Genomic DNA, 14,896 nt, shown 5'->3' on the forward strand with positions numbered 1-14,896 from the left:
CCGTTAACTTCACCTCCTACTCATACTGGTGTTACACATGAAATTGATCAAATCTAGAATTTGACACTTTATTCATACAGCCAAGTCCCAGCAATAGAAGACAACATTCCCAAACTGAAATTGCCTGACAAAACAGTGCTATTATCTCTTATATTCTCATATTAAATTAGGTTTTAAAATTACACATCATACAAGAAATAGCTCAAATTAAATAGATAGAGGTGTAGTAAGTAAAATCACAACAACCTAACTGTAACATGATGCGGTTTATTAAATATTTTATATCAAGTTGGATACACTTGTGGTACCAATATAGGGCTAAGACTGCCTTAAGTGAGTATATGATATTCCCATACACTTATAGCTTCCACAAACACATTCATTCTTAAGTATTACACAAACAAAAATGCACTTTTAAATATGTACTTAATCACATCAAAACAAACTATTTATATATAACTTTAACTTACAAGACTACACAGGATTTCTTGGCGGGTGATGAATGACTGAGAAAAACACGCACAGCCTCATCAAACACCTCATCCAGTCCAACCTGATTGATTGAAGCACACTCAAGATATTTAACAGCCTTTATTTGCTTTGCCAACGCTGTTCCCTGCTGCTGGGTGACTGGGGTCTGATTCTGCTCCTTCAGTTTCTGCAGGACCTCCTGATCATCACGCAAATCACTCTTAGTTCCCACGAGGAGAATCGGCACCTTAGGGCAATGGTGCGTAACCTCTGGAAGCCACTTCAGCTTGACATTCTTATAGGATGTTGGGTCAACAATGGAGAAGGAGATGATGATGACACTGACTTGGGGATAGCAAAGAGGGCGTATGCGGTCATATTCTTCACGGCCAGCCGTGTCCTTAAGTTCAAGGTCAACTGTGTGGTTGTCTACACTGACCTGGGTCTTGTATGTGTCGTAGAAAGCTGGTATGTACTCCTTGGGGAAGCTCTTTTTGATGTAAGTAGAGAGTAGATAGGTCTTTCCTACCCTACTGTCTCCAACAATCACACAGTTGACACTCTGCATCATGTGAACTTTCTCTCCAGAAATCCTGAAACACGGACACAAAACTTCATCATTAAACATACCACAGAGGTTTTAGACAAAAGTTTTGCATTTCCATTGAACACCTCACATTTAACCCTGTTCCACAAAAATGTAGACAATTTAACTGGATCCAGATAATGTAGGTTTGATGTGTCTTTCAGGTTCAAATCCAAACTGAATAAAAAATAAAAGTATGAGGCAATTTTGTGTCACCTTCAAAATGTTTATTTTACACAAACAAACAAACAAACAAAAACAAATAAATGGAAAAATCTCACTTACCTCTCAAATCTGTTGTATCAGATTCTTGTGGCAGTGTGTCTTGTACCTTGCCTAGGTGAACATTTTAAAACTGTATGGAGCAGGAAGTAACATATGTGGTAAAATGAGCACGACTTTAGAGCTTGCATCAAGCTTGAATACGTCACTTCCTGCTTGGAAGGAAAAGGAAATAACCGCTGGAACTTTTGGAATTGTGAAATGCTCCTCGACATTATGTCATCCCTTCTGTGAGGACATATATATGAGTTGCTGCAGTGTTATTCACTTTATCTGACAAGGCTATGTGCAGTTAACTGTTTGAAGATGGTGCAGAAATGATCTGATATAAATGTAAATAAATCTCAGCATGTTAAATGTTTTAGCTAATACATACAACAAGATAAACTATCTACAATAGTAGAATACAATCTAATGCAGCCCAATTCAATGGCCAGTTGCCCTACAAAATATTGCAGATAAAAAAAACAAACATGTAATTGACCCACATTATTTATAGTGGATATATTTTTCATATGTATATTTATATTGTCACAACCTAGCTCTAAGGCCATGACCAAAAGCGAGAGACATGCAGGATGAGGCGAATAAAAATAGATTTATTTACAATAAATAATGCAACTAACACAAAAAACTAAGGAAAACCATGAGGTGTAGCCATCAGTAAAATGCAACAAATGCACAGAGGAGCTGAGAGACAGCTTGAGCGGATAAAACTAAACTAGGATGATACTCAGCGTAAATGAAAAACAGAATCAGAACAACCTACCGAGAGATAGAAACCAAACCTAAAGACGGGCCGGGGAACTTCACAATATGCCCAGCCCTGTTAAAAAGTGAGAGATCAGTTTTTATGATGCATACATAAATCCATATCCTTGCTAACACAGATGCACAAAAAGCAGGAATCATTAATTACAGTGCCCTGTTTGCACACTTGTTTTTTTTTTTTTTTTTGATTCAGATTGTAAATTTATCCTGTTGTTGGCAAAACAGAACAATTGACGACACAGAAGTCCCAAATACATTTATTAGATTTGAAAATGGATGTGGAGGTTCACACAAGAAGCTCCAGGACACAGTCAATGACACAGTTAAAACAAACCTCTAAACATCTGGCAAACAACGGTAAGGCAGAAATGCTAGGAACTGCTGGACTGTGCTTCCACTTGTGAATCTGACATGTGCTCTACAGTAGCCTTTTTATTTCGATAAAAGAAGGCACATTTAATCATTCCGTCATGTAATCGTTCATGTAAGACTGCAGATCGCTCAGCACGGAGAATCCAGCTCTTGCACCTTTCGTTATCCTTCTACGTTGGTGGCCTTTTCCGTGCCCATCCCTTAATATCACAAATGTGGCACATCAAGAAAACATCTGGACAACGTGGTATGACTGCTTTGCAAAAAAAAAAACGCAGTAGCCTCACAGATGCGTTTGCAGGTGTTTCTTCATGTTGCTCGAGTGGCTGAAACTTTTGCCGCAGTGGCTGCAGCCAAAAGGTTTTTCTCCTGTGTGGTAGCGCAGGTGCACCGTCAGGTAGCCCGACTGACTGAAGCGCTTCCCGCACACCGAGCAGCAGTACGGCTTCTCCCCTGTGTGCACCCTGCTGTGTTTCTTGTAGTCCCCTGCGTGCCTGAAGGTGCGGCCGCACAGCGAGCAGCAGTACTGTTTTCTGATGTTTCTCTGAAAAGCTCCTGAGTCTGCACCGCCTGCTTTAGTGTTTGTCTGCGGTTTCTCTGCAACAGCACAGTTTGTAGTAGTGAATCTTTGAGATGGTGGCTCTTCTACGCTATTTTGGCCCAGACTGAAGGCATTGTAGAGTCCTGAATTGGTTTGAGGCAGTTCTAGGTTTAGTCTGTTTAAGGATGTGGAGCTCGTTGCAGCATCTTCATAAAAATAATTTGTGTGTTTATGCACAGTGTCTTCATCCGATGTGGGCTCTGCTTTCATTTGATTTGATGTAAAGCGTAAATCAGCATCATTTTCATCAATTTCAATCGTAATGATTGGGTCTGTGTGTTTTGGAATTGGTGCTAACAGTCCGTTATCAGTCTCGCTTTTAAGAGTCCTTGGATTGCTCAAGATTTCTCCACCTAAATATGGTCGTATCGCAGCTTTAGGGGAGAGACGGGGATTGGCTCGTGATGGGATGGCTGCTTCACAGTCAGGGTCTTCAAATGAATCTGCGATGTCCTCATCGGTAGGGAGGAGTTCAGGGTCCTCTTCCAGCTCCTCTTTCTCTCTCCGCTCCTCTTTGGCCCACTGGGTCGCAGGGGAACTTTGTGGCACAGTTTCTGCAAGACAACAAAGAAGATGAACCATGAAAGAGACGAATAGTCTATATATATATATATATATTTACACATACAGTTTCAACATTTCTGGGCTCAAGCGCTCAGCTGCGTTGTCCTACCACTGCGCTCCAGGTTTATCTTATCCTGGAGCTCCTGCAGCCTCCTCTTGAGACTCTGGTTCTCTCTCTGGGTTCTGGCTGTCTTCTCCTGGTACTCTGACACCGTCTCCCTCACCACCTCCAGAACCTCCTGCACCGCTCTGGACAGCAGCTTCTCCACTCGGACATGGAGACGCTCAATCTTGGACATCTTTAAAGACTGGAAAGAAAAAATGGGAAATGCTCTCTACCAATATTAAGACTTTAAATTGCCCTTAAAGATGATAAAGATGATAATCCCCCTTGTTTAGCGTATGGATAGAAAAATATAGTTTTACATACAGTATTACAGCAATCCCACAACTGGGGATGAGAAAAAGTGAGAAGAGTATCTCACTATCAAACGGATTGGCGCCAGTAACACAGAAACATCACGTACCTTAAATCTAATGTAATTTCCATGAAATACTGTTGCGGTGTTCGGTAAATCGCAGACTATCTAATGGCGATCCGGATGAAAACCTTCATTGTTTACAAGACACTCGCAGTCAGGCTGCACGACCCTAACCCAGCACAGAGCAGGGCTCCATTTGGGATCGACAGATGCAGCTATTATACCCGGTTAACGTAGCCGGTTTGCAGAGTACATAATCCCGGTAGCTGTCGTGTGCATGGGAGACCGACCCCTTCGTAGGTCCTGAAGGCGGCTGGCTTCCAGCGTGGAGGTGCGTTGCTGCCATCTACTGGCTAATAGGAAAACAGACCCTCAATCCACCCTGAGTGGGATTGACCACTTTCAATACAATCTACATGAATTCTCTCTGAAGCACCAGTTTGATTCAAGTGTGAAAGTGATGTTTTGAATGACCCCTCCTCCATCAATGGTCTGGTCATCTCCCGGTAACTGATGTGGAAAACTGCTTCTCGCATTCGCACGAACCTTGACAAGAAGATGCTGAGAAAAATGTGAGATTCCGGGTTTCCTCCTTGTTTTATTTTCCTTTGTAACTCCTGAGGTACACGACTCAGAGCACAGCAAGCTAATGATAACTTATTTAACAATTAACCACGACTTGTCATTTCAGCAACAGATTGCATTTACACAAACATAAAAAGTGCTTCACGGTCTGGTTATATATTCAACCCTTATCCCCAAATTCATTTTTTCAAACACATAAAAGAAGCAGTTGCAGGACTGTTACAAAATGGCAAAAAAAAAAAAAAAAAACAACAAAGAAAAAAAACCCCACAAACTTGGTAGTGAACTTACAAACATTAGGTAGTTTTTCACCTTGACACTTTGAAGCGAAAACCGTGTCCCTGAAGGTAAACTGGCAGTGTAATACTCATGGCTGTCCTTCTACAGCTGTTTCCTCGAACAGACTGAGCAGGTTCTTTGGTTCAAAGCTGGGTCGGGGTAGAGCCTCCTCTGCTATGACCCAGTTGCGGCCGCGCCTCTGCGAGGACTTGGTGGATGAAGAATGTCGGCTCTGCGTGGACTTTTCATTCACGCTGTCTGTGTGAAGCTCTGCATGTATGGGGCTTGCACTGGGGGTCAGTGTTTTGCAGGAGCCATTTGAGTGGATGCTGGAGGGGGTCTGAGCCAAGTTACAGGAGGACCAGTCGCCCAGATCTGAGTAAGTGGGGGTGTGGGAGGGACTTCGATGATTGTGTATTGGTGAACCTGGGAGAGGGGTGGATGTGCTTTCCATAGACAGCCGGGATTTGACCCTGTGAAATGGGGAATATGTGAAAAATTAAGCAGGGAATCTGACAGACTTAACAAATTTAGCTCAAGGCACAAGCAAATGACTTGGCCCAACAGCTGCTTCTTTACTTTGCTGCTGCTGGATATTTGTACAAGAAATACATTTCTAAAATACTCCAAATAAACCAAGCTATTAAATTTTGCATAAAAGTCCCAATCAGGACTTTTTCTGGCCCTATTCCAAATTCTTTAATAATTGGGGTCTGCTGATACAGAGTCTGAGCTGATACTTATATTTACATTACTTTAATGTTTTCAACACTGCTTTACTAATGATCATTAGCTGTGGAGCTTAGTCAATCTGTGTATTTTTCCAACCTCAGTGCCTGAACATTCACTGGTTTATGCAGTGGGATGCTGCAATATGGAGCCCATGTGTCTGAGAGGAGAGGAGCTCACAACACTAGCAGGCTGATCGCAGGCTGGATCGCCCTGATACTGATCCTGGGGATCGGCTCGGGACATCTTTAACAAGAATTCTGTTTTGTTCCTTCAATTTAAAGAGCAAGTGCTACAAGCTTGCAAAAACATCATACTGTGGACAAGTGGATTCTCTACCTCTGTGAAAAGGTGGGGGAAAGCTCTGGATCTGTGCGATCCAACAGAAACACTGCATCATCCTCTGGGCTCCCTGAGTCAGCGCTCATGGCACCGAGGGGCAGGGTTAAATCCCTGTCCCAACTGTCCTTAGGAGGGGTGCAGGGCACTGGCTTGGTCCAACGAGGAAGAAAGGACAAGGGAAGGGAAGACAGGAGTCTACACCCAAAGCACACCACCAACTATAGAAAAAGGCCAGAAAAATATAGGAAAAAAAAAGATAAAAAGTACATTTCTATGGTTCAGGTTTACATTTAATATTGTATACTTTCATACACGCATGTGTTAATCTTGTGAGCTCATTGTTTTTGCAGAGAGCAGCATTATATTTTGAATATTGCTTTATTGTGATACTTGGTTTGGATCTCTGGCCAACCTTCAAAAGTTGCTGTTTAAAACATTTCTGAAATGCTTTACCTGGCAGAGCGAGGCCAGTGTCAGCACAGTCTCAGCGACCATAAGGTAGATACGCCTCTTCCACCTGTGTTTCCTAACGGAGGGGAGGGCAAGGAGCTCAGAGACTGTTGGTCTCTCAGAGGGCTCTGGGGCCAGCATCATCTGCAGTACTGTCTGCAGCTCCGTTGACAGGCCTGCAAATGGAAAAAACATAAGTGATTTCAATTAAGAAATGTGTACAATTTATGAGGACTTAAAAGGGAAAAAGCGGATCTTACCACTGGTCAACTCTGAGGGGAGGCAGCCTTGTCTGAGCTGTTGCCAGCCCTCGCCACCATTTGGAACTTCAATATTACAGGCAAGCTCCAGAATAGAAACACCAAGACTACATGGAAATGAAAATATTCAGGGAGTAATTTAAATCAGATCAGTGATACATATTTTAGATTATCATTTAATTTTCTCAGTAACGGTACCTGAAAACATCTGCAGCAGGTCCATATTGCCCACAGAGAAGCTCAGGGGCCATGTACCTGGGATCTCCCTCCTGAGCATCCTCCTTCACTTTCTCATCTACAGGCTCTGTACTCTTCTGTTTGAGCTCAAGCAGCAGCCCGAAGTCCCCGAGCTTGAGACGACCAGAGTCAGTGATTAGGACATTGGCGGGCTTGAGGTCCAGGTGAACAAAGCCGTGAGAGTGCAGGTGCTGCAGTGCTGAGAGGAGGTCGCACAGGTAGGCCCACGCTGCAGGCTCATCTGAGTGGAGATTTTATAAAGAAAGCCATGTCACAAGTGTCTAAGATTTGAGATTTCACTGGAGCAAGAAGCACAGCACATTATGTGTATCAAACGCCAGTGCCAGCCTCTGCATTCTTATACTTTTCAGACAGACCTGGGCCAGGAGGCTGGTTCTCAGCATGGAGCAACAAGCTGGTGCTACACAGCTCTGTCTGAATGTACAGTCGGCCACACTCCTCCCAGGCTGCTACAAAGTTCAGGATGTGAGGGTGAGGACACAGGCGCTCATGGTTCCTGGCTTCCCTCACACTCCGGTTCCTCTCGCTGTTACCCCTGAAGCGATGAGCGGAGCGCTTCACTGCATACTGGCGACCATCCTTGTTGCTTTGCACCTATAAAAACACACAAATGCTGAGGCTTTCGCTTCTATTCGGTTATCTCTAAACGATAATCTTCGTCACAGAGTTAAAAAATTACACTTACAGATATATCTAAATTTGTATCGTGAGATTGCCCAGCATAAAACCACAGCCCAGATGTTCAAACAGCCAAGATTTTAATGTTTTATTAGAAACAGAAGAAAAGGAAAGGTAAAAGGTAACAGGCAGTGTTTATTAGCTTGTTGCTGTCTTGCTCACCTTGTAGACTTCTCCAAAGGATCCTCTTCCCAGGAGGCCCAAATTGGTGAAGCACTGACTAAAATAGGACTGCTGTTTGCTGGGATCATATACAGAATTTGAAGGGGGGGACTTTCTAAGGGAACAAGACAGGGGTGTCCAGGGGGATGGATGCTGGGGGAACATCCTGCTCAGAGGGGGACAGCCCTTGGAGGGTGGCAGTGGCGGCAGAGAATGTGAGAGCCGGCTCGGGGAAGAGTACGATGAGTTGGACATCGATGACAAGGAAAAAGGGACATGCCGCTTTTTGAGGGAGAAGGACTGCTCTGCATGGGAGAAGTGGGTTGGAAGAGGGAGAGACACCCTGGACACTGTTGTTTCCACTGCCACTGACATTGTGTAGGCACTTCAGTTCCTTTCTTTGATGACAGTGTTCTGCAACAGTCAAAAGAAAAGCTTTAAAGACTATCAGTGTTGGCTGACAGTGAATAATAATAGTACCAATGTTGTTTTTGCTTTGCCTCAGCCTGTTAATCTTTCATACTCATTCCCCACAGATCATAAACCAGGACTTGGTTAAACTAGTTAAACCCTAACCCTAAAACACATTAACACTGGCACATGTGCTATAAGGTGAAACATACATATAAAAAGTATAAAGTATAAAATGAAGCCTGTTCAGTCTAGCTCGGTCACACACATCAACACGATCTGACATCGGCCTATGAACACCCTGGTTTTCGGCCAGTTGTCTCTTGCCAGTATCACCACGGTCCTCTAGATGTTTTGATGGTCAGTTCATATGCAGAACAACAGGTCTCCCGAAACTGTAGACAGCTGTGGGCGGTGAGAGGTGCGACCGAGCCGCTAACTGCAACGTTAGCTCGTCAATACTTTACAGGTCCGACAACGTCAGTCTTTAACTGTAACACGCATTTCGGTTATTTTGCTGAATCAGCTTTGGCTAATCGACATGAATCCGAGGAGTTATTCGTTGTCATCGCTGACAAATGTCACCTCCACGAAACAAATGTTGGCTAACGTTAACCATGGGCGGACCCGGCCATCAACAACACAACAACATAACAAAGTTAGCTAGCTAGCTTCAAATAACGTACTGTAACTGACATTTCAGCGTTAGGTGAAGTGGAATTCGGTAAGATTTTCACACAAACCATGATCCAGTGTCAAGGAGAGGCAGTCTTCATCCCTCAGATAGTTGCTGTGTCAAAAATCAAACAACGCGTACATCCCTCAAGCATGAAACTACCTGGCGCCAAATTCTGAAAATGATACGCAGCGCTGCGTACCTGCCTTCCGTGAATACGGACTGCTTATCTGAATTGCGCAATATCCGCAAGCGGTGCAGTCTGGGGTTCAACACAGGGCTGGCGCAACTGGCTAGCTAGCTGACCACTTGAAATGGTACCTTTGTTATTATTATTAACAATTTTGTGATATTGGTTCCTATATAAAAACGTTGAATTAACGTTCAGCGCTTTGTTCAACAGATTTACGTTGCTATAACAAATTGTATTGTCCTTCATGGGACTGTTTATTTCAGTTTGTGTTTGCTAGGCAGCTAACGCTAAGTTTGCTATGTTAGCATCTCCTTCCTATTAGTAAGGAGAGGTTGTAGCGAGGTATTTTATCTTAGCTTGGCTATCCTTGGAAGTGATGTAACGTCAGCCAACTAACCCAGTTAGCCTAGTCAGATATATAGACATATACTGTCACTGTAGGACCTGCAACGTGTATTAATTTAGAGTTAACTGTCAGGCCTGTTTTTGTCTCTCAAAAGTCTCCAGGCTGGTTCGTGTTGGCTAATTTCGCGTTAGCCCAGAGCCTCGTTCTCCTGCCACTACTCAGTGTTTGTAGCTAGCTCATGAATCAATGAATTGTCAGTAGCTTAAATTCTTCTGCTTTCGTACCACATTGGCAGAACAACTAATGAAAAACTCAAATTTCCTTAAAATGTGTTCGCTAACCAAAAAAACACAGTGTCCGTGCAGATGAGGAAGGTGTTAAAAACAGTGGCAAGGTAGACAGTTGTTAAAGACTTTAATGGCCTACTGAGATGTTTAGTCGGATAAAGACGGGTTATCAGTGCCACATAATAAGCTATCCCTTTGAAACTGAGAGTAACTATTTTAATTTTTTGTAAAACCACTGCCAAGCTCTCATCTTGCCTTTGACAGTTTTTCTGAAACATAATTTTATGGCCATTGCCTTTCAGGACGTGTTCTTAATGATCCGGCGTCATAAGACTACAATCTTCACAGATGCCAAGGAGTCCACCACAGTCTATGAGCTGAAGCGTATTGTTGAAGGAATCCTTAAAAGACCACCTGAAGACCAGCGGCTTTACAAAGTGAGTGTTGGGCCAAGTATATCAACGACATCAAACTGAGTCCTGTCACATAGCCGACAGCATTACAGCATCAGGGAGATTAATTATAGATTTTTGTTTAATTTAGATACCTGCAATAAAGCTTTACAGTCTCACTGACGATGGTGGCACTTGACCTTTGTTTCAGTACATTGACTAAAATGTTTTCTCTAAATATCTGACAACGTCTCCATATTTATTCAAGCAAATTTATAGATTTTGAGGCCATTAAGGGATTCTGTGACATTTTCAACTGTTGCTCCACAGGATGACCAGTTGCTAGAGGACAGCAAAACTCTGGGTGACTGTGGATTCACCAACCAGACTGCCAGACCTCAAGCCCCAGCTACAGTTGGTCTGGCTTTCCGCATAAATGGTACGTTCAGTTTATGTAGTTTGTGTGCTTCTAAGAATCAGAGATGTTTTTGTTTTTTTTTCCCCCTCTTAATATGGTGTTTTTGTGCATATCATGTCTTTCCTGTCTTTCTGCTTCTAACCATTCATTTCCTGTTGTTCTTTGGGGAATTATTCCATAAATCTTGTTTTGGAATTATTTGTTCGGTTAAATAATTGAATGTCAGTAAAAATTGCCATTATGGAAGGAAACTCTCTGGGCCTTGTGGCCAGTTAATCTGCATCAGTGTCATTTAGGCCCTCACCATCTGTATATGGGTTATATATGGTTAGATATAAATCTGTGATGCCCAGTCCCACCCAGGAGTAATTGTGTGATGTAGTTTCACTCTTTTAAACTGACTTTACTGCAGTCTATCTCGTCTGCTTCATGCTGTCATTATCTTACATGTCATATAATCCATTGAAACAGTTTCCAGAGAGCATGACTGAGTTCAGCTTTGGCAGTACAACTGTAGAGTGCTTTAGTGATAGGAAACTGAGATAATAGCAATAAGCACAGCAGAAAGACTTTTTCTAGTCAACAGAAATTGGAATTGTGCTGTATCTTTAAAAAAATGCATCACGAAAGCTGGAAAAATTGGGTTTTTTTGCTGCTTCTTCTGCAATGGATTTTTTTCCTTGTATGATTTACCCCTAAGAGCCCCAGATGACAGTTTTTAACTTGTCATAACAGGAAAAGCAAAAGTGAAACAAATTTCATTAACGATGGCTCAGTTCCATCCAGTGTCCAAGCAAACCACGTCAGTGAGCCAGCATGTAGAATACCAGGATCATGGAACTAGCTCAGCTAAAAGAAACGTTGTCTTTTTAAAAATAACTCTTCATTTAATTAAGTCATATGCAAACAACGTATCCCAACATTCACAAACTTGCATGGACTCTTAATATAGAAGACAACCCTATGAAACTCATACCCCCACTCAACCAATCCCTCCTTCCCCAACACACTTAAACAGTTCATTCAAAATACAGTGTATCAAAAAAATTACAAAAAATAAAATGTTTCTGGGACCCTGTGCAAAATCTATAGTGTACATTGTGCAGCTGCCCTATAAAGCAAGTTCAGAGCAACTGATAGGGGAGAAAATCTACATTCCTCAAAGTGCATTTTAAAAATCAACAAAAGTTAACATGAAATCACTTAAGGAAGGAGGAGGAGGAACAATTACAGCCAATGGCATTTTTCCTTGTCTGATTTTCGATCCTTGCTGCAAAGTGTTGAGTGTTGCCTAAAGCCGCAGCTATTTGAGCTGTTCTGTAAGTCTGTGGTATCAGTCAGTCACCATCAGTGAAGCCACTAGATATATCTCAGCTTGATGTCACATTGTTTACATTGTACATGAGTTCATAATGCACAAAACACGAGTGACAGAAGGTGACTATATCCTGCCATGGTTTGTGCTAAGGTCACATTCAGCTGACCATGCTGAACATCACTGAATGTGGCACAAAAGATATTTAACTAATTTAACATTTGATTAAATCACCCTTGACTCAAACCTGTGGCTTAAATATTTATCTCCAAGTTTGAGTGCATTAACCAGACTAATTCAACTTTTAGTTAACTTGAGCAACAGGAGTTGACGTATATTCACCCAGAAACACTTGCCACAGTAAATGTTCACAGCGGCGGTGTTGTGACATGACGGATTTAGCCACGTGCAACCTTCTCATCTAATGTTTCCTTGTCTCCTCTGCCCTCCAGATGAGATGTTTGAGCAGCTGCACATTGAGGCCTTCTCCAGCCCCCCAGAACTCCCTGATGTGATGAAGCCTCAGGACTCCGGTAGCACTGCCAACGAACAGGCGGTGCAGTGATAGCAGGGAGAGGAAACGAGCAGTGGAGTGAAGGATGGAAGTGGGTGTGTGTGGATTAACTGCGGTGGAGAAGTAGCGGGGTAGAGGATATGTAATATATTTTCAGTTGATGGATGGGAACATTGTAGGTAACCAAGCCTATCCATGTTACCTTCATGCTATCATCCCAGCATCCCCCCAATTTGCTTAAAAAAAAAAAAAATTTTTTTAACTCCTCATGATTTCCACATCACATGCAGTTCTGCTCCTTGATCTTGCTCCTAAGCACCAACTGGCTCAAATCTTTTGAGTGAGGAAGTTGGTTTGGAAAGTATGATTGTGTGTATGTGTGTGTGAGTTGTTCTAATTATTATCATTAATATTTTGGAAAAGGTGAAGGCGTAGTTGTGTGTCACAGTGCTCTAGAAGTAACATGCATGGATAAGGAGTCCGATGTCTGAATCGGCAAACTGCATGAACAAACTGAAAACAATGACTTTACTTTCACAGGAACAGATGAACCTTCAGCTGATAAGTTTCCTTGGTCTAGTTTTGCCAGTTTTGTTGTACATTTGTTTGATTTCATACCACAAAAGAACATCTTTATGATAAATATGTTACTTTTATTTGTTGTTGATGTTGTCGTTTTGTTTCTTCAGTATGTTTTACTTGTCAGTTCTTTGTTGTATGTTTCATGCACTGAGACCAAAGGCAGGTACCTCTTAGACAGCAGAGGGATTTTCTGGTCAGAGAATATTCTGTCTATGACATACAGTAAACACAGGAGGAGCATTTTCTTGTGTTAAAATAAACATCAAATACATTAATGTGGCACCTTCCCCTTATCACATAAACATAGCCTGTAACTGTAAGCTTGCTTAATTAAAAGTTTTTCCTGTTTTGTTTTTTTACACTGCTGGCTGATTTTTATTTTAAACACAGGTTTGTGTCAATATTCAATGAAAATAACTGAATTGAAGAGTTTACTGTTAAAGGAGGTGTGCAAGCTGTAGCTACCATGGGTCTTTCTCACAGCTGACACTTTGACTTGTCATAGGGAAGGCACAGGTAACGATTGATCTGTCCCAATAAGTGGTGACAGGGAGTCAGCACGCACGCTACAGGGACCCTGAAACTGAAACGGCGAATTAAATTAAGCCATTGTTAATTTTATTATGTACACCTGTGCTTTTCCCACTGTGACGTGTCACAATGTCCTCAGTGAAATAGGTCTACTGAGGACACAGAGATAATGTCCTCAGTAGTACTTTTGCTGGAAATATGGGAAACTGAAATGCAGTTTACATTTCATAAATGTAAGTTTCACAGAGGCGTTTTGCGACAGCATAATGTTATAGACTTGGCACCATTATTTTAAACTATTGTCAGGCAAAGAACAATTGAGGGATGGCCAAATGGATATATACAGTACATTTTCTTTAACTTGGCAAAGAAGGGAACTGCATGGAGCACCTAATATCCCCAGGTAACGGTTTTTAACTTGTCATAACAGGAAAAGCAAAGGTGAAATGAATTTCATTGACAATGGCTCAGTTCCATCCAGTGTCCCAGTGAGCCAGCATGTAGAATACCAGGATCATGAAACTAGCTCAGCTAAATGAAATATTGCCCTTTTAAAAATAACTCTTCATTTAATGAAGTCATATACAAACAATGTGTCCCAACATTCACAAACATGCGTGGAATCTCAACACAGTAGACAACCCTATGAAACTCATTCCCCCACTCAACCCACTCCTCCCTCCCAAAAGACTAAAGCAGGTCATTCAAAATACAATGAATAAAAAAATAGAAAAATAATAAAATGTTTCGGGGACCCTGTGCAAAATCTATAGTGTAAAATGTGCACACCCCCAATAAAGCAAGTTCAGGGCAGCTGATGGGGGAGAAGATCTACAATCCTCAAAGTGCATTTTAAAAATCAAAAGTCAAATCACTTAAGGAAGGAGGAGGAGGAACAATTACAGCAAACACTAAATCCTTAAGTGTGTGTATATATATATATATATATATATATATATATATATGTGGGAATGTGAGTATTCTGTCAAGACACTTGGAAAAAAAAGTGAACTTATCCTTTAATTCAGCTACAGGGTGGAGGAAGCTCTTAGAAAATTATTTGTAGTAAAATAATTCAATTTCATTTTTTATTTTAATACATTTCAATATAAATTTCTGACAGACCAGTTGAATGAATTAAACATTAATTTTTAAGCCTCTTTAAAAATGATCAGATCATTTCTTGGATTAACACTAATATAAAAAAAAAAAAAAACAACAACAACAAAACCCTCCCCCAAAAAAATCTGAACATATATATGAAAAAAAAAAAAAAAAGTTTCACATCGCCTTCATGGTTAAAGTCAAATATTCTATCTATAAGCTTCTTTTCTAAAAGGGTGTCGGCCGCCAGTGTTG

At 41.6% G+C, this 14,896-nt stretch overlaps 4 protein-coding genes across 4 annotated transcripts; 1 reads left to right on the forward strand and 3 right to left on the reverse strand.

Annotated features, from left to right (window-relative positions):
- Positions 1-54: 54 nt before the first annotated feature.
- LOC139608369 (rho-related GTP-binding protein RhoG-like) lies at positions 55-1,487 on the reverse strand. Its single transcript, XM_071462037.1, has 2 exons — positions 1,343-1,487; positions 55-1,064 (listed from the first exon to the last, which is right to left on the reverse strand). Exon 2 carries the CDS (start codon positions 1,040-1,042, stop codon positions 467-469), a length of 576 nt encoding a protein of 191 aa, XP_071318138.1. The 5' UTR covers positions 1,043-1,064; positions 1,343-1,487; the 3' UTR covers positions 55-466.
- A 431-nt stretch (positions 1,488-1,918) lies between these two features.
- On the reverse strand, positions 1,919-4,554 carry LOC139608359 (uncharacterized). Its single transcript, XM_071462023.1, has 3 exons — positions 4,175-4,554; positions 3,757-3,955; positions 1,919-3,637 (listed from the first exon to the last, which is right to left on the reverse strand). Exons 2-3 carry the CDS (start codon positions 3,944-3,946, stop codon positions 2,766-2,768), a joined length of 1,062 nt encoding a protein of 353 aa, XP_071318124.1. The 5' UTR covers positions 3,947-3,955; positions 4,175-4,554; the 3' UTR covers positions 1,919-2,765.
- Positions 4,555-4,702: 148 nt separating this feature from the next.
- Positions 4,703-9,164, reverse strand: pkmyt1 (protein kinase, membrane associated tyrosine/threonine 1). Its single transcript, XM_071462006.1, has 8 exons — positions 9,027-9,164; positions 7,873-8,286; positions 7,389-7,626; positions 6,973-7,252; positions 6,775-6,881; positions 6,518-6,690; positions 6,062-6,282; positions 4,703-5,466 (listed from the first exon to the last, which is right to left on the reverse strand). Exons 2-8 carry the CDS (start codon positions 8,245-8,247, stop codon positions 5,082-5,084), a joined length of 1,779 nt encoding a protein of 592 aa, XP_071318107.1. The 5' UTR covers positions 8,248-8,286; positions 9,027-9,164; the 3' UTR covers positions 4,703-5,081.
- LOC139608371 (elongin-B-like) lies at positions 9,135-13,365 on the forward strand. Its single transcript, XM_071462039.1, has 4 exons — positions 9,135-9,276; positions 10,088-10,222; positions 10,508-10,616; positions 12,363-13,365. The coding sequence occupies exons 1-4, from the start codon at positions 9,274-9,276 to the stop codon at positions 12,473-12,475; spliced, it is 360 nt and encodes a 119-aa protein (XP_071318140.1). The 5' UTR covers positions 9,135-9,273; the 3' UTR covers positions 12,476-13,365.
- The last annotated feature ends 1,531 nt before the right edge of the window (positions 13,366-14,896 follow it).

This window comes from Trachinotus anak, unplaced genomic scaffold (assembly GCF_046630095.1).
Source record: "Trachinotus anak isolate AG129_WGS33_773 ecotype Australia unplaced genomic scaffold, CSIRO_AGI_Tana_v1 ptg000025l, whole genome shotgun sequence".
Taxonomy (NCBI): domain Eukaryota; kingdom Metazoa; phylum Chordata; class Actinopteri; order Carangiformes; family Carangidae; genus Trachinotus; species Trachinotus anak.

Excerpts from the sequence above, each read along its gene's own strand:
- LOC139608359 (XM_071462023.1), bottom strand. The coding sequence starts at position 3,946 with ATGTCCAAGATTGAGCGTCTCCATGTCCGAGTGGAGAAGCTGCTGTCC. Across the intron at positions 3,638-3,756 it reads GATAAACCTGGAGCGCAGTG|AAACTGTGCCACAAAGTTCC; the intron begins GTAGGACAACGC and ends GTTGTCTTGCAG.
- LOC139608371 (XM_071462039.1), top strand. Across the intron at positions 10,223-10,507 it reads AAGACCAGCGGCTTTACAAA|GATGACCAGTTGCTAGAGGA; the intron begins GTGAGTGTTGGG and ends GTTGCTCCACAG. Across the intron at positions 10,617-12,362 it reads TCTGGCTTTCCGCATAAATG|ATGAGATGTTTGAGCAGCTG; the intron begins GTACGTTCAGTT and ends TCTGCCCTCCAG.
- pkmyt1 (XM_071462006.1), bottom strand. The coding sequence starts at position 8,247 with ATGTCAGTGGCAGTGGAAACAACAGTGTCCAGGGTGTCTCTCCCTCTT. Across the intron at positions 6,691-6,774 it reads CCCCTCAGAGTTGACCAGTG|GCCTGTCAACGGAGCTGCAG; the intron begins GTAAGATCCGCT and ends TTCCATTTGCAG. Across the intron at positions 5,467-6,061 it reads TCCCCCACCTTTTCACAGAG|GGTCAAATCCCGGCTGTCTA; the intron begins GTAGAGAATCCA and ends CCCATTTCACAG.
- LOC139608369 (XM_071462037.1), bottom strand. The coding sequence starts at position 1,042 with ATGATGCAGAGTGTCAACTGTGTGATTGTTGGAGACAGTAGGGTAGGA.